The sequence below is a fragment of the Pocillopora damicornis genome, chromosome 2, assembly GCF_964200805.1.
Source record: "Pocillopora damicornis chromosome 2, jaPocDami1.2, whole genome shotgun sequence".
NCBI lineage: Eukaryota > Metazoa > Cnidaria > Anthozoa > Scleractinia > Pocilloporidae > Pocillopora > Pocillopora damicornis.
Window position 1 is genome coordinate 21001866 of NC_142671.1, and position 12133 is coordinate 21013998.

The window sequence follows — 12133 nt, forward strand, 5'->3', positions numbered from 1 at the left end:
TGGGCCAGATTTCATTTCTAGTGCTCAATTTAATAGCAATGTTTACCGTTTTTGCACGCTTAAAATTCTCACCATATTCTCTGAAGATGCCTATAACCAAGTAAATCTTACAAATATTGGGTGTTAGTTTTGTGTAGCAATATTTTAAGACCCATGGGTAGATAATGACCTCCACTTCGCTGATTTCAGGAAATCAAAGCTTTAAATCGCAGCTCTCAACGAATTAAGGAACAATGTAGGTAATTTCTCTCAATTGACATCTGAAGGATTACTCTCCCACTGGTAACTACAAACTGAGCACATTAACGTGAATGACAAAGGCTCGAGTGTTCCTTCTGGGAGGCAAAAAGAAGCATGATTCAGCATTTCAAAAACTAGCGCCTAAACAAGGTCATCGCCCTCTTTCTGAAACTTCGCACAATATATGAACAGTTATTGACCATGTTCATGATAACGCTGTCTGCTAACATTCTACAGAGGCCCTTCCATGAAAACATCAATATCCCGCAGCATCTCTAAATAAGGAATTTGCTTCTGCCCCGCCTCTGCTACTGAGTAAGATACAGCATCTTTCAGAACTACACAGACCATAAAGAACGTTATTCAATCGAATCAATTCGATGGAAGTACTTGTGTTCAATGTCTGAGTTGTTAATGCGAAGATATACCAGAGAGTGGCAAGGATGCAAAGAATTGATCGAAAGGTTTTTTCCCTTAAGGCGATCGCACACACGGGCCTTGCATGTGTATCCAAATGTTAGATACAGTTTACACTAGAGTGTCAAAGGTGGGAATGCCGTACAAATATTTTAGCTTCCAGAGGTTATTTTTAACCAAGTTACTACCAGAAGAAAGATTTTCACTCCCTCCCCACTCTTCGTATTTCATCGAAATTTCGAGACTGCTTGGAAGGCCCTTAAAGGCATTGCAGACGGGAAGCCGGGAGCCAACAAGAAACTTCAGAAAATAGTCCCTTCTTTTATATTGGTTAATCGAGGTTGCACGATTCACTCCAACGAATATGCTTTATATAGTCTCAGATGTAACAAAAATGATGATTGGATATTTGTTTTCGCGACACTATATTATTGTACAATGCCACCGGAACGTTTTTCAGTTTTATGTAATATGTTCCTCAATAAAACGTGATAGTTTGACTATTTAAGGCTTGCACTTTTCTTAAAAGTGACGTCTAAAGTAACTCTGTAATGATGGACACTTCCTTTCTCCATTTTTTCACGAGCACTATGTATCTTTCTTTAGGATATGTACTTAAGCTATTCTATATATATATATATATATATATATATGTGTGTGTGTATGTATATATATATATATATATATATATATATATATATATATGTATTTACAGTTGGTTCGGGCTGCAAGGCAAAACATGCACGATGAAACAGAAGTATAACAATATACAGAAAAAAATTCAGGTTCCTGGAGTTTCAGAATGCCTGCAACAAGTAAACGCAGACATGTTCGTATCTTGGTTGATCACAGGTAATCGTACACACCCAGAACGCTCACGTACTCGTTTCCACGTTGCTTTGCAACATTTGAAGTCTTACTCAGACAGCTGCATACTATTGCGTTATTCATTGTGATTGTCAGTTACAAATCAACTTTCAGAACCATTACGGGCAAAGTTGGACGGTCCTTGATGGTAGAGTTGTGGAGTATTATTTCAAGGTCCGATCTAAAAGTTAATCACCCCAAACAGAGTTGGCACCATCCTTAAGCTATTAAGTTGAGCTGTAAGTGACGCTCCGTAAGCTTTCACCGACCCAAGATCATCTTCTACTTTTTGCAATAAATTCTAAAATACAAGAAATATAATTAAGATTATTATATGTCAATTGTTGACAGGCTTAATATAAATTTGAAGATATATATTTTTCGCACTGGTTTAAGTTAAAGACTGCTAATAAATACCTTAAGCTCCTCCATGTCTTTGTTGAGTGTCATGTTCTCCTCCTGTGACATGAGGACCACTTTTCTAAGCTCTCTCAGTTCCAGTTCTCTGTCTGCAACGAATCACTTTCAATTACTTGAACAGACTCGAAGCAGAAGGAAAATTACGGGCGAAATAAAGATGAAAATACAAAAGTGGAGAGACAAAACAAGGCAAAAAGACAGGGAAGGAAATGCAAATAAAATAACAATGAAAAATGTAAAAAAGAGCGAATGAAACAATAAAATAAGCAGAGCAGAAGGAAAAAGAAATAAAAGAAAAAACAAATGAAAAGCGTCTACATGTAGGGTGAGGCAATATATATTCGTGATGCTCATTAACAAATGAGCGAGTCAGCGACAAAAAATGAACCACTGAACGAGTGGAAAAAAATTGAATAAATAAATAAAACGTGCAGTGAGGGAGATGCACAAATTTCATTGAACAGGAGCAATGGGAGGAAACAGAGAAAATCAGAAACGGAAGGTAAACTATCTATTTTAATCTCCCCAACAAGCCCCTTTCTCTTCAAAGACTTCCTCTCTATTTAGTCACTTCCCCTCTTCCAAAATGCCACATTTACTATTGCAGTCACAGTTATCATTATTTTATGTAAGGTACTTTTATTATTTCATACACGTGATTGGTCTACTACATTCAACGTGACTGAATATGCCACAACATAAACTGAAGAATACTCGAATGAACCTCCCCTCATACCCAGCCTACAAAGATAATTGTCCTCCTGAGTTCATATACATGTACTTACTTAAGTTTTGTTCCAAGAACTTTTCTGTAAACTGTGAGATAGACACCATTGATTCATCTGATATAAGTGATGTTCCTATAGTATCTGAGACAGTGTTACAAGGAGCCAGGTCAGGAGAGTCATTTGGAACTTTCTCTGTGCCGTTGGCATTTTGTTCAGCTTCACGTTCAAATTCGCCTGTAAGCATCAAAAGATGCTGTTTTCCAAATAAGTGTTCCTTCTTGTTATGTAAGGAGCTGAAGAACTGGTTGCAAACTTTGCAGTACAATTCATTGGAATCATCTTCCTAAAGAGGTAAAAGACACAGAACATTCAGAAACAACTTTATTTTGTGAAAAAGTGACTGTGTCCTCACCCTCAAAAGTGGTTACTGTGAAGAGTGCTTTTCACCAGCCCAATTTTGATGTTTCAAATTCGGCCAAATACAAAAGACATCATTACTGGGCTCTAGGGAATAACTTCACAAACTCCCTACTTCTTATGCAAAGACCTACTCTTTTATGCTGAATTATAAAAACATAAAATTGGGCTATGGAGAATCATAAAACCAAAACAATGTAAGCCATCACAAGAAATCAAAAGACAAGGAAATTTGGCAAGGAGTTGGATTATCACCTTAACTGCAGCTTTGCATAATTTTCCCAAAGTGAAACTGTGACTGAAGTAAGCATGTAGGGGTGGAGTGAAGAGCAAATGAAGGTCAAATTTCCCACCCCTTTTTGCCCCTGTACTCCCAAAATGTTACTTATGATTCCTTAACACCTTTTAAAGATTAAAAAAAGCTTTAAAAAGCTATCATATAAAGGGCTGTGGAAACTGAAACTGTAACCAAAACCTGACTATAAGGGAGAAAGTCAAGTTTCTACCATTAAAGCCCTCTGGGATTCCACAATTAAACATGCACCAAAATGTTGTAAAGGTCACTTACCACTTGGTCACTTAACAACAAGCTAGATGGCACTTCTTCAGGGGTATCTACTCCTGAAATATGTGTACAAAAAAACCATTATTAACATTTGAAAATCCAGAGCATAGCTTGTGAGTAGTACTGTACATAATTATGATATATTAACTTGCACAAGCCAGATTGCCATAATTAAGCAGCAGTCTCTGTCTAAGTCAGATTTACAATATTCTTCCTTAATGATCACACATGAACCTTTGAAACTGAAGTTTGTAACCCTTGAATGCAGTCCCAAACATCAGAACCCACAATTTTATAAATGTTATTTTTTAAAAAGAAAAATTGAAAACTACCACACTGACTTCACATTAAAGTTTTCAATGGTAAATGTATGCAAAGTAAACAAAATCCTCAAAGTGTCCACTGGTTTACAAACATTAACATGTACATTATCATAAACACTGTCTGAGACAGATCTGGCAGTTAACAAATAAATTAAGAACATGGCTTACCAACAATGGACTTGAGTTTCTTGGCACTTTGTCTTTTTATGAATGCCTGGTACTGTTCAGATTGTTGATAAATTTTAAGCTCTTCAATGTAACGTTTTTTATCTTCCTCAGCTTCATCCAAGTATTTCTGAACATTCCAAATAAATGAAACAAAAGCTTAAAACATGATGTTACTGAATATGAAAAGAAACAGACAAGCCCTAAGTTTCAGAAGTGAACAAATCTAACTAGGCAGCTCATGGTTTGAAATGTTTGTTTATGCCTAGTGCAACTTACTTTTTGAGAATAATTTTGTATCCATGACATATATATTTCTGACAGATCATTGATTAATGAGGTTTGTATGTGAAGTATTTTTGTGACCATTTTTCTTGACACATATATGTACTGAGCAGTGAAAGTTTGCTGTCAAGCTCAAGGAAACTTGTGCTTTACTTGAGAGTACAAATGTACACGTACATGATTGTACATCGACAAGTACATTATTGGGTCAAACATGAAGGGATTGAATCACTATAGTGCTCTGTCCATAGAGTCGGATGGAAAGAAGAGAAAAGTTTTGTAATCAGATGCACTGATAATAGGGGATTTAGTCATAAACATGCAAAATAAAACATGTGACCCTCCACATGATTTTAGGGACAAAGGTGATAGCACACTCACAACACGCTTCCACTTGAAAACAAAAGCTGGCTATTACATGCTTGTTGAGCATGCTAGAGCACCCTTAAATGAGCGCATGCTTTTGTTTCATATAACACACTACAAACAATAAAGTATGCTCTGTTGAACTATGAAGCGCGAGTGAGCGAACAAGCAAAGCATGTTAACCTTCAAATACAAAAGGTTTCTGAGAACACTAGGAAACTCAAGTAGATGATAGTAATGCACTTAGTCACATGTTCAGTCATGTGCTCTAAATTAAATTCAATCAACACCATAAACAAATGACAAAAACCATCATAATCTTCAGAATTAGCACACATACCATAAAAATTTTGAATGAAAACACCATATGATAGATCTAAACTTAGCAGTAGAACGCTTCACTTTGATCGTGTTACTGTAGGTACATGAAGAAGATATCCCTTTGTAATAACTTTGAAGCAACTGCTTGCATTGTGTGAAGGAATGGTGTTGATGTTGTACCTATAACGTGGATGTTTGGGAACTATACAGCGATGAAATTCATTTGACACACTCATTTGTGTACCAATATTTAATTTTAAGCTTACCAATCACAATTGAGTACAATTGAAAAACATTTTAATGAACAAAAGCTGGCTATCACACGCTTGTTGAGCATGCTAGAGCACCCTTAAATGAGCGTCATGCTTTTTTTTCATATAACACACTACAAACAATAAAGTATGCTCTGTTGAACTATGAAGTGCGAGTGAGCGAACAAGCAAAGCATGTTAACCTTCAAAGACAAAAGGTAGCGTGTGAGCGGACACAGCGCATTAGCATGTACCATAGTATGCAGCCAACATGTTAACTGATCGTAAAGCTAGAGTGATCATTACACAGTCAATGTACTCTCATTATTGCAGTAAAACTACTAGCCAGGTCAATTAAACCAAAGCTTGTATCAGTGTTTTATAATTATCAACTTCCTGATCAAAAAATTACCATAACATGTAGCCATAAATGACCTAAACGTTCATGTAAAAGCATATTCCATCAGATGGCCTGAGCAATTTTAATGGGATGGTAAAAAAAACCAAAAGTGAGAAATTGTCATTTTTCAATGACTCTCTGTTTCTGAGAACACTAGGAAACTCAAGCAAATGATAGTAATGCACTTAGTCACATGCTCAGCCATGTGCTTTAAATTAAATTCAATCAACACCATAAACAAATGACAAAAACCATCATGATCTTCGGAATTAGCACACACCATAAAAATTCTGAATGAAAACACCATATGATAGATCTAGACTTAGCAGTAGAACGCTTCACTTTGATCGTGTTACTATAGGTACACAAAGAAGATATCCCTTTGTAATAACTTTGAAGTGACCGCTTGCATTGTGTGAAGGAATGGTGTTGATGTTGTACCTATAACGTGGATGTTTGAGAACTATACAGCGATGAAATTCATTTGACACACTCATTTGTGTACCAATATTTAAGCTTACCCATCACAATTAAGTACAATTGAAAAACATTTTAATGAACAAAAAAGGTATTAAGCTTCATTTCATTTACTTAGGTGTGTTATCCTGTGTCAACTGGCATGCTAAGCATGACATGGATCATGCTTAACCAAAACAAATACCAAGCGTGCTTACTTGGCCAAAACAAACATAGTGTGTCCTTCATTGTTTAAAAATATTGTATGTGTATATTGAACACTCTAAGTGCCTTGTGTTGGCGTGTTGCAAGCTTGTGGTCACCTTTACCCCTGAAATCATATGGAGGGTCACATATTGTACTGTTCAATATATGATGATAGTGGGAAAATACTGCACAAAACACATAGGACAGGTACTGGCAGCTTACACCCTTGTGTTGGTTTTATGGCTTTTGTTTCACATACAGTTGCCATAATGGTTGTGATAACATGTTTTTCTTTGATTTTTTTATCTACCAAATACATACCTGTTTCTCCTCTTGCAGAAGATTGCTCCACTCCAAACCAAGTATCTTTGTTATTTCTGAAAACTGTAGATGAGGATGTTGTTGTTTCACCTCAGCCCGTCGACTGTTGATAAACCTCACATACCTACACATCAATAACCAAAGCTAATTATTTTGAAAAGAACAAAATTCTCAGTAGAAAAGAAAAGAGCTGAACAGAAATAAAACTTTAAAATACTCAATTGGCAACATTTTTAATATGATTGTAATTGCAGTGCCAGGCTGTACAAATTTAAAGGTAAGTGATTTGGCAACATACTTTAAACACAGCTCTTTGCAAAAATAAGTAATGATAATAGGGGTAACTGGATTCCTTTTTGTTATTCATTTTAATGTTTTATCTGACAAATAAGACCAGATGACCACTAAGTAGGAGTATGACTAAATTAAAAAAGACTTTTTAATCCCAAGATTTTATGATGAAATCTTCCTTGCAATGGCTATACTTTTCCTGTCAAAGTAATAAAGGGAACTAGGTAAAGATAATTAAGACCTAAACTGACAAGTTTGTCTCTTTTCTGCACCTGTTAGTTAGATTAAAATACAATGCACATTCATTTACATTACAATTAATCTACTGAAATTGTGTGATGAAGCTATATGCTGATAACTTCTCAGATTTAAAAGGTATAAGTGGTGTATTTAAACATGCATGGCTAGCATCTCAAAGCTACATACACATAACTTTGTAATTTGTTGGTTGATCTTTACATCTTAACAAACAGAAACTCAATTATAACCTAAAAGAATACATACCCAGTAATTGGGGCTTTTGGCTTATTTAAATCACCAAATCCCTTCTTCCTTTTTTTACCTTTAGGCCAACCACCTTTTCTTTTCTTGGTTGGAAAAAAGAACAGAAAAGAACAGTTAACGTACAACTCAAGAAATATAATGGGCAGGAGGTCTGTTTGCTAAAAAAACTGTGCACAAGGTCTTGAGTATGGCCTGAGGCACTTAAGACCACGGGCACAGTTTTTTTTCATACTAACAGACCAGGACTGGTAACAACATTAATTTAATTTTTTTCTGCTGGTTTGCTTTTTACCCCTTTGATGCAAATGAAATGGAAGAAAATTTTAGTCTTGTCCTTAAAATAGAAAGCTAGAATGGTTACGAGTGCAGGATAATAGCCTATCAGATTCTAGGATTTAAGGTTCCACCTCACTGAGATACTTCAGGAAAATAAATACTTTGATTAGTTCTAATAAACATGCATGGAATATATATTTGATGCAATCACAAACAGAATATCAGTAACTTGGAAAAATATCCAATAAAAAACTAGTTGTATTTTAAAGCAATGTATACTGCATACTGCCAATTAACACTCTCCTAGGATAGTGTTAGTCAGGAAGTGAATTATGCATTTGAAAAGCTAATCAAGTTAACTCTATTTATGATTATGCAAGACAAAGCTTCTCTCACCTTAACCCCTGTGGGTGCAGTATTTGATGCTTCCTCTGCTAACACACTACCCTCTGGGAGAGAAGTGGAAGGTGGTAGCACATTTATGGTTAGTTCATTAGGATCTGTGACATTTGATGAACTGGGAGTGACAGATGTAACATCATCTTCATTGTTTAAGTCAGTGTTTTGTTGAATTGAATCACCTTGCTCAGGCTGCTGGACAGCAAACAACTGGCTTTCAGGAACTGTCACAACTGCTACTTGATTGTTAAGCACACCACCTTGAACAAGAAGAATCATTACTGTGGTGCACTGTACCCTTTCAAGGAACAATGAATGGCTTACATTTTTTTGCCCACATAACAGCCAGGTTTGCCTAAACTGCACCTCTTTTCAAGCATGAACATTTCAAGTTTTTGACAGAACTCCCTGTGCTTTTAAACAAGAAGAGCACATGTATTGAAAGTGTTGTACCAACTTTTTAATATTTCAAACTGCATATCATCAGCAAAAGGCAACTTCACATTTCTGGTAAATCCTTTCATGTACATCAACTTTCAATCATCAGAGTTCTGAGAGCAATGAGGCAAACCAGCTTACCAGAGTGTAAAATTGGTTCATTAGTAAAACAAACCAGTTTTTCTACACAAACTTGATTGTAATATTGATCGTTATATTGTTATATTTGCCATTCATGGTATCTTGAAAATAGCGGTATGTACAAGTACAGTGTTCATGTGCAAATTTAATACTAGATCAGTTGAAGTCTAGTGTTTACATTGTAGCAAGATATCCCAAGGTTGTAAATTTGTAGTTTTACTTCTGTCAACTGATGTTTTAAGTTTTAATGAAAATCCCCTTTGTAGACATCTCTCTAATATGAACACCTCATAGTTTCCTTTAAATAAACCTCTATAATATGCACCAAATGTTCCTAACAAAGAGAATAGGCACTAGATCACAGCTCAAGGGAGCAAACTGTGAAAAGTCTATTACAAACGCTACAGTGATCAGGTGGTCATTGTTGGTGATTACAGTATGTGATAAAAATTCCTGTTTGTAATTACACAAACATGAACTATTCTCTATAAACCACCAAGCCTTACAAAGGAAATTACAGTTACTGTAGTTAACAGTAGCCAATCAAAACAAAAACTATAATAATTTATATTCAATGGAAAATTCAAAGTGTAATTAATTTGATGTCCATACAGTTAATACCCAGAACTTTTTCCAATAACAAATTAAAGAACAAACTTTTAGAATGCTGAAATGACTACAATATATTAATTATTATTAATAGCTTTTAACAATATTTTCATCTATTTAACATTTGCCTGTCTCACACTCTCTTGAAAGATGATTTTCAACACTGAAGTGCAGAATTAGTTTTATTTTTAAGTTCATTGTGGTGTTGCTGTTTGTTTCTTCTTCTGAGACACCTTCTCAGTAATGTATATCAATAAAGATGCATGTTCGTGTCCGTTTTTCAAGTAAAAGTAGACACTATAAACAGTCAATGCAGTCGTAAAAATTATGTCCTTGCAGTGAACCTTGTTAACTAGTCAACACTCTGGTATGGATAAATGTACATGTACATGTACTTCATTCTAGAAAGACACAACTGCTACAGTATTTAAAAATCAAAGAAAAAATTGTGCAAGGCAAGTTCTACACTTACCTGGACAAGTGAGAGCTCCACTTGAACTTACAGCAAATGTTGCCACTCCGTTACCTGATATTGTAACACCCCTTGAATAAACAAAATAAAGGGCACTAAATTAATTTATACCACAGGCAACTAACAAAGGCCACCTTTGTGCTTTTCTATTCAATAAACCACAACATGTACACAACTTGGTACTTAATAATTATGTTATAATTGTTTAAAACACAACTCAAATGTATACAGTGTAAAAACCATGCTCAAGTAAGTTTTTTTTCCTGAGAGGTCAACATGAAATATAGTTTATAATCAAATATTAAATAAATTAAAGTAAGTTTCTAGAGAAATTTTGGTGATGCATCAGTGGAAGAGTATAACAGGGTAATATAGTGCTATCAATTGAGTTGAAAACGTAAAGTGACCTTCATTAAGAGTTTAAAGGCTGGTGTTTCATGTGTTAGCTCTTCATCAGAGCAATTGGAGGGGTTGTGGGTTGTGTGTGGGTTTATATACAGAAAATGGAGTCAATGGTTTATGGTAATGAGGAAACAAGAATAAATTAGTTGAATGAAGAGCATCGGTCGATGCCATGGGGTTAAGAGTGCCAATTTTGGAAGATATCTTCCAAAAAAAAAAAAAAAATTTAGCCTTTGCACTTTCACTTGTGCTTATAACCAACAATGTTCTTTTGAGAAAAAAGGTGCATAGTGCTTTTCATGTATGGCAAATGGTTTGCATTAAAGAGGAAAGCAAATCCTTAAAATTTTCTTCAGTTTTAATGTAACCCTTTACTGCATAGAGAATTAAGATCCTGTTTATGATTTTGTTGGTTTGTTTGTTTTTTAACAGTGCAAGTGGTTAGGTTTGGAAGTGACCTACAGAACACATGTAATGGTTACTATGTATCCAGGTGAGTTCTCTCACACGAGCAAGTTAAAGCAGCCACTATCAGCAGCTCAGTACAGTACATTTTGTTAAGTTTTTTCACCCAGTATGTGCTACATGTCTGCTATGCATTGGACGCCAGAAGGGAAACGCAAGCAGGGTCGCCCCAAGATCACATGGCAACAGACAGTTGAGAAGGAAATAAAGGAGATGGGGAAGACCTGGGAGGGCATCAAGTTCATGGCAAGGGATCGCCAGATGTGGAGGGAACACGTTGCTGTCCTACATGCCTGTTAGGCGTAAAGGGCATGAATGAATGAATGAAATGTGCTACATGTATGATGGTTCACATGTACCAAAAGACTAGTATGCACACTTGGGATGCGAGATAGTAATGATTATGAACGACCTCAGAAGAACACAGATATTTATGGACTTAACCATACATTGTTCACGTCTGAAGTGAAAGCAAGCAATTGGTATCTATCATTACTAATAAAAACTACACTGGCTTCATTACGTTTAGATATTTAGAGCTCTACTAGAGAATCAGTCTCTAAAAATATTATTTGTAAATAACTAAAGAAATCAGTAGAAAGGGGTTTCTTTGCCGTGAATCTTTTGTCTTGTTTAGATCCACAACCAATTATGATTATTCTCTGTAACCTGAGGACACGTACCTTGACATATCTGGGTAATTTTGAGTCACAACAACCTCGGCAAAACAATTCACTGACGATGCAGCGGTTTCAAAGCTTGTCTTGTCTCCCTCAGATTCTTGGTTTGAAGAAAACGTTGGCATAAAGCTCAGCTCTGACACAGGAGAATTCTCCATTTTAAAATGTATCCGATGGGTCCCCGCTTACTAAAGTCAGTGGTATATGTACTTACGTTGTGTATGACTATTTTAAAAGACTGTCCGAAAAATAGCCGACCGTCAGACTCATGCGAGTAGGGGGGCCATAAGCGCAACGAAACTTTATTTACTTACAAATCAGATCTAAAAAAAAATCAAAAAGAAAAAAGGCTACGAAAAGCTTTTGAAAAGAAAGCGCGACATTCGCCTTTTTTTCTCCAAGAAATTTTCTTTTCGCTCCGTGTTTACTGATGCATAGAAGTCCAAAAATTTTGTCACCTTTGATTTTATCTTGATTAATCTTAATTATCACTAAAAACCTCTTACTGTCTCGTTTTATGAGTGATAAAGTTGGAGAGTGACGAGTTTCATCCAGCATGACCCTTTTTTTTTTCACTCTGTCGGTTTCAGAATTTCGGTTTTCTAAGGCTTTTATTGATACTGTTAATTCACCCCAGAGAATTATCAGCAACCCCTTGGACTTTTGTTATGTCGTCGTGTTTAATTTGCGAGGTGGATTCGTTGTTC

The 12133-nt window shown here is 35.7% G+C and overlaps 1 protein-coding gene across 3 annotated transcripts; it reads right to left on the reverse strand.

Moving 5' to 3' along the window:
* Nucleotides 1-9: 9 nt before the first annotated feature.
* Nucleotides 10-11619, reverse strand: LOC113683940 (SWI/SNF-related matrix-associated actin-dependent regulator of chromatin subfamily E member 1-related). 3 transcript variants are annotated; one of them, XM_027201229.2, is made up of 11 exons: nucleotides 11430-11619; nucleotides 9880-9950; nucleotides 8402-8479; nucleotides 8217-8269; nucleotides 7545-7627; nucleotides 6750-6873; nucleotides 4146-4272; nucleotides 3658-3710; nucleotides 2730-3015; nucleotides 1942-2033; nucleotides 10-1825 (listed from the first exon to the last, which is right to left on the reverse strand). In XM_027201229.2, exons 1-11 carry the CDS (start codon nucleotides 11582-11584, stop codon nucleotides 1706-1708), a joined length of 1242 nt encoding a protein of 413 aa, XP_027057030.1. In that variant the 5' UTR covers nucleotides 11585-11619; the 3' UTR covers nucleotides 10-1705. The 3 variants fall into 3 exon arrangements, with proteins under 3 accessions (XP_027057030.1, XP_027057029.1, XP_089053013.1); XM_027201228.2 differs by having other exon boundaries at nucleotides 8217-8479; nucleotides 11430-11618; XM_089196887.1 differs by having other exon boundaries at nucleotides 8217-8770; nucleotides 11430-11592.
* Between the last annotated feature and the right edge of the window lie 514 nt (nucleotides 11620-12133).

Bases quoted from the DNA above. Each gene is read 5' to 3' on its own strand.
- LOC113683940 (XM_027201228.2), bottom strand. From the start codon at position 11,584: ATGGAGAATTCTCCTGTGTCAGAGCTGAGCTTTATGCCAACGTTTTCT. The intron at 9,951-11,429 runs GTACGTGTCCTC...TGTTTATTCAAG, and splicing joins AATTACCCAGATATGTCAAG to GGGTGTTACAATATCAGGTA. The intron at 1,826-1,941 runs GTATTTATTAGC...CTTGTATTTTAG, and splicing joins AAGACATGGAGGAGCTTAAG to AATTTATTGCAAAAAGTAGA.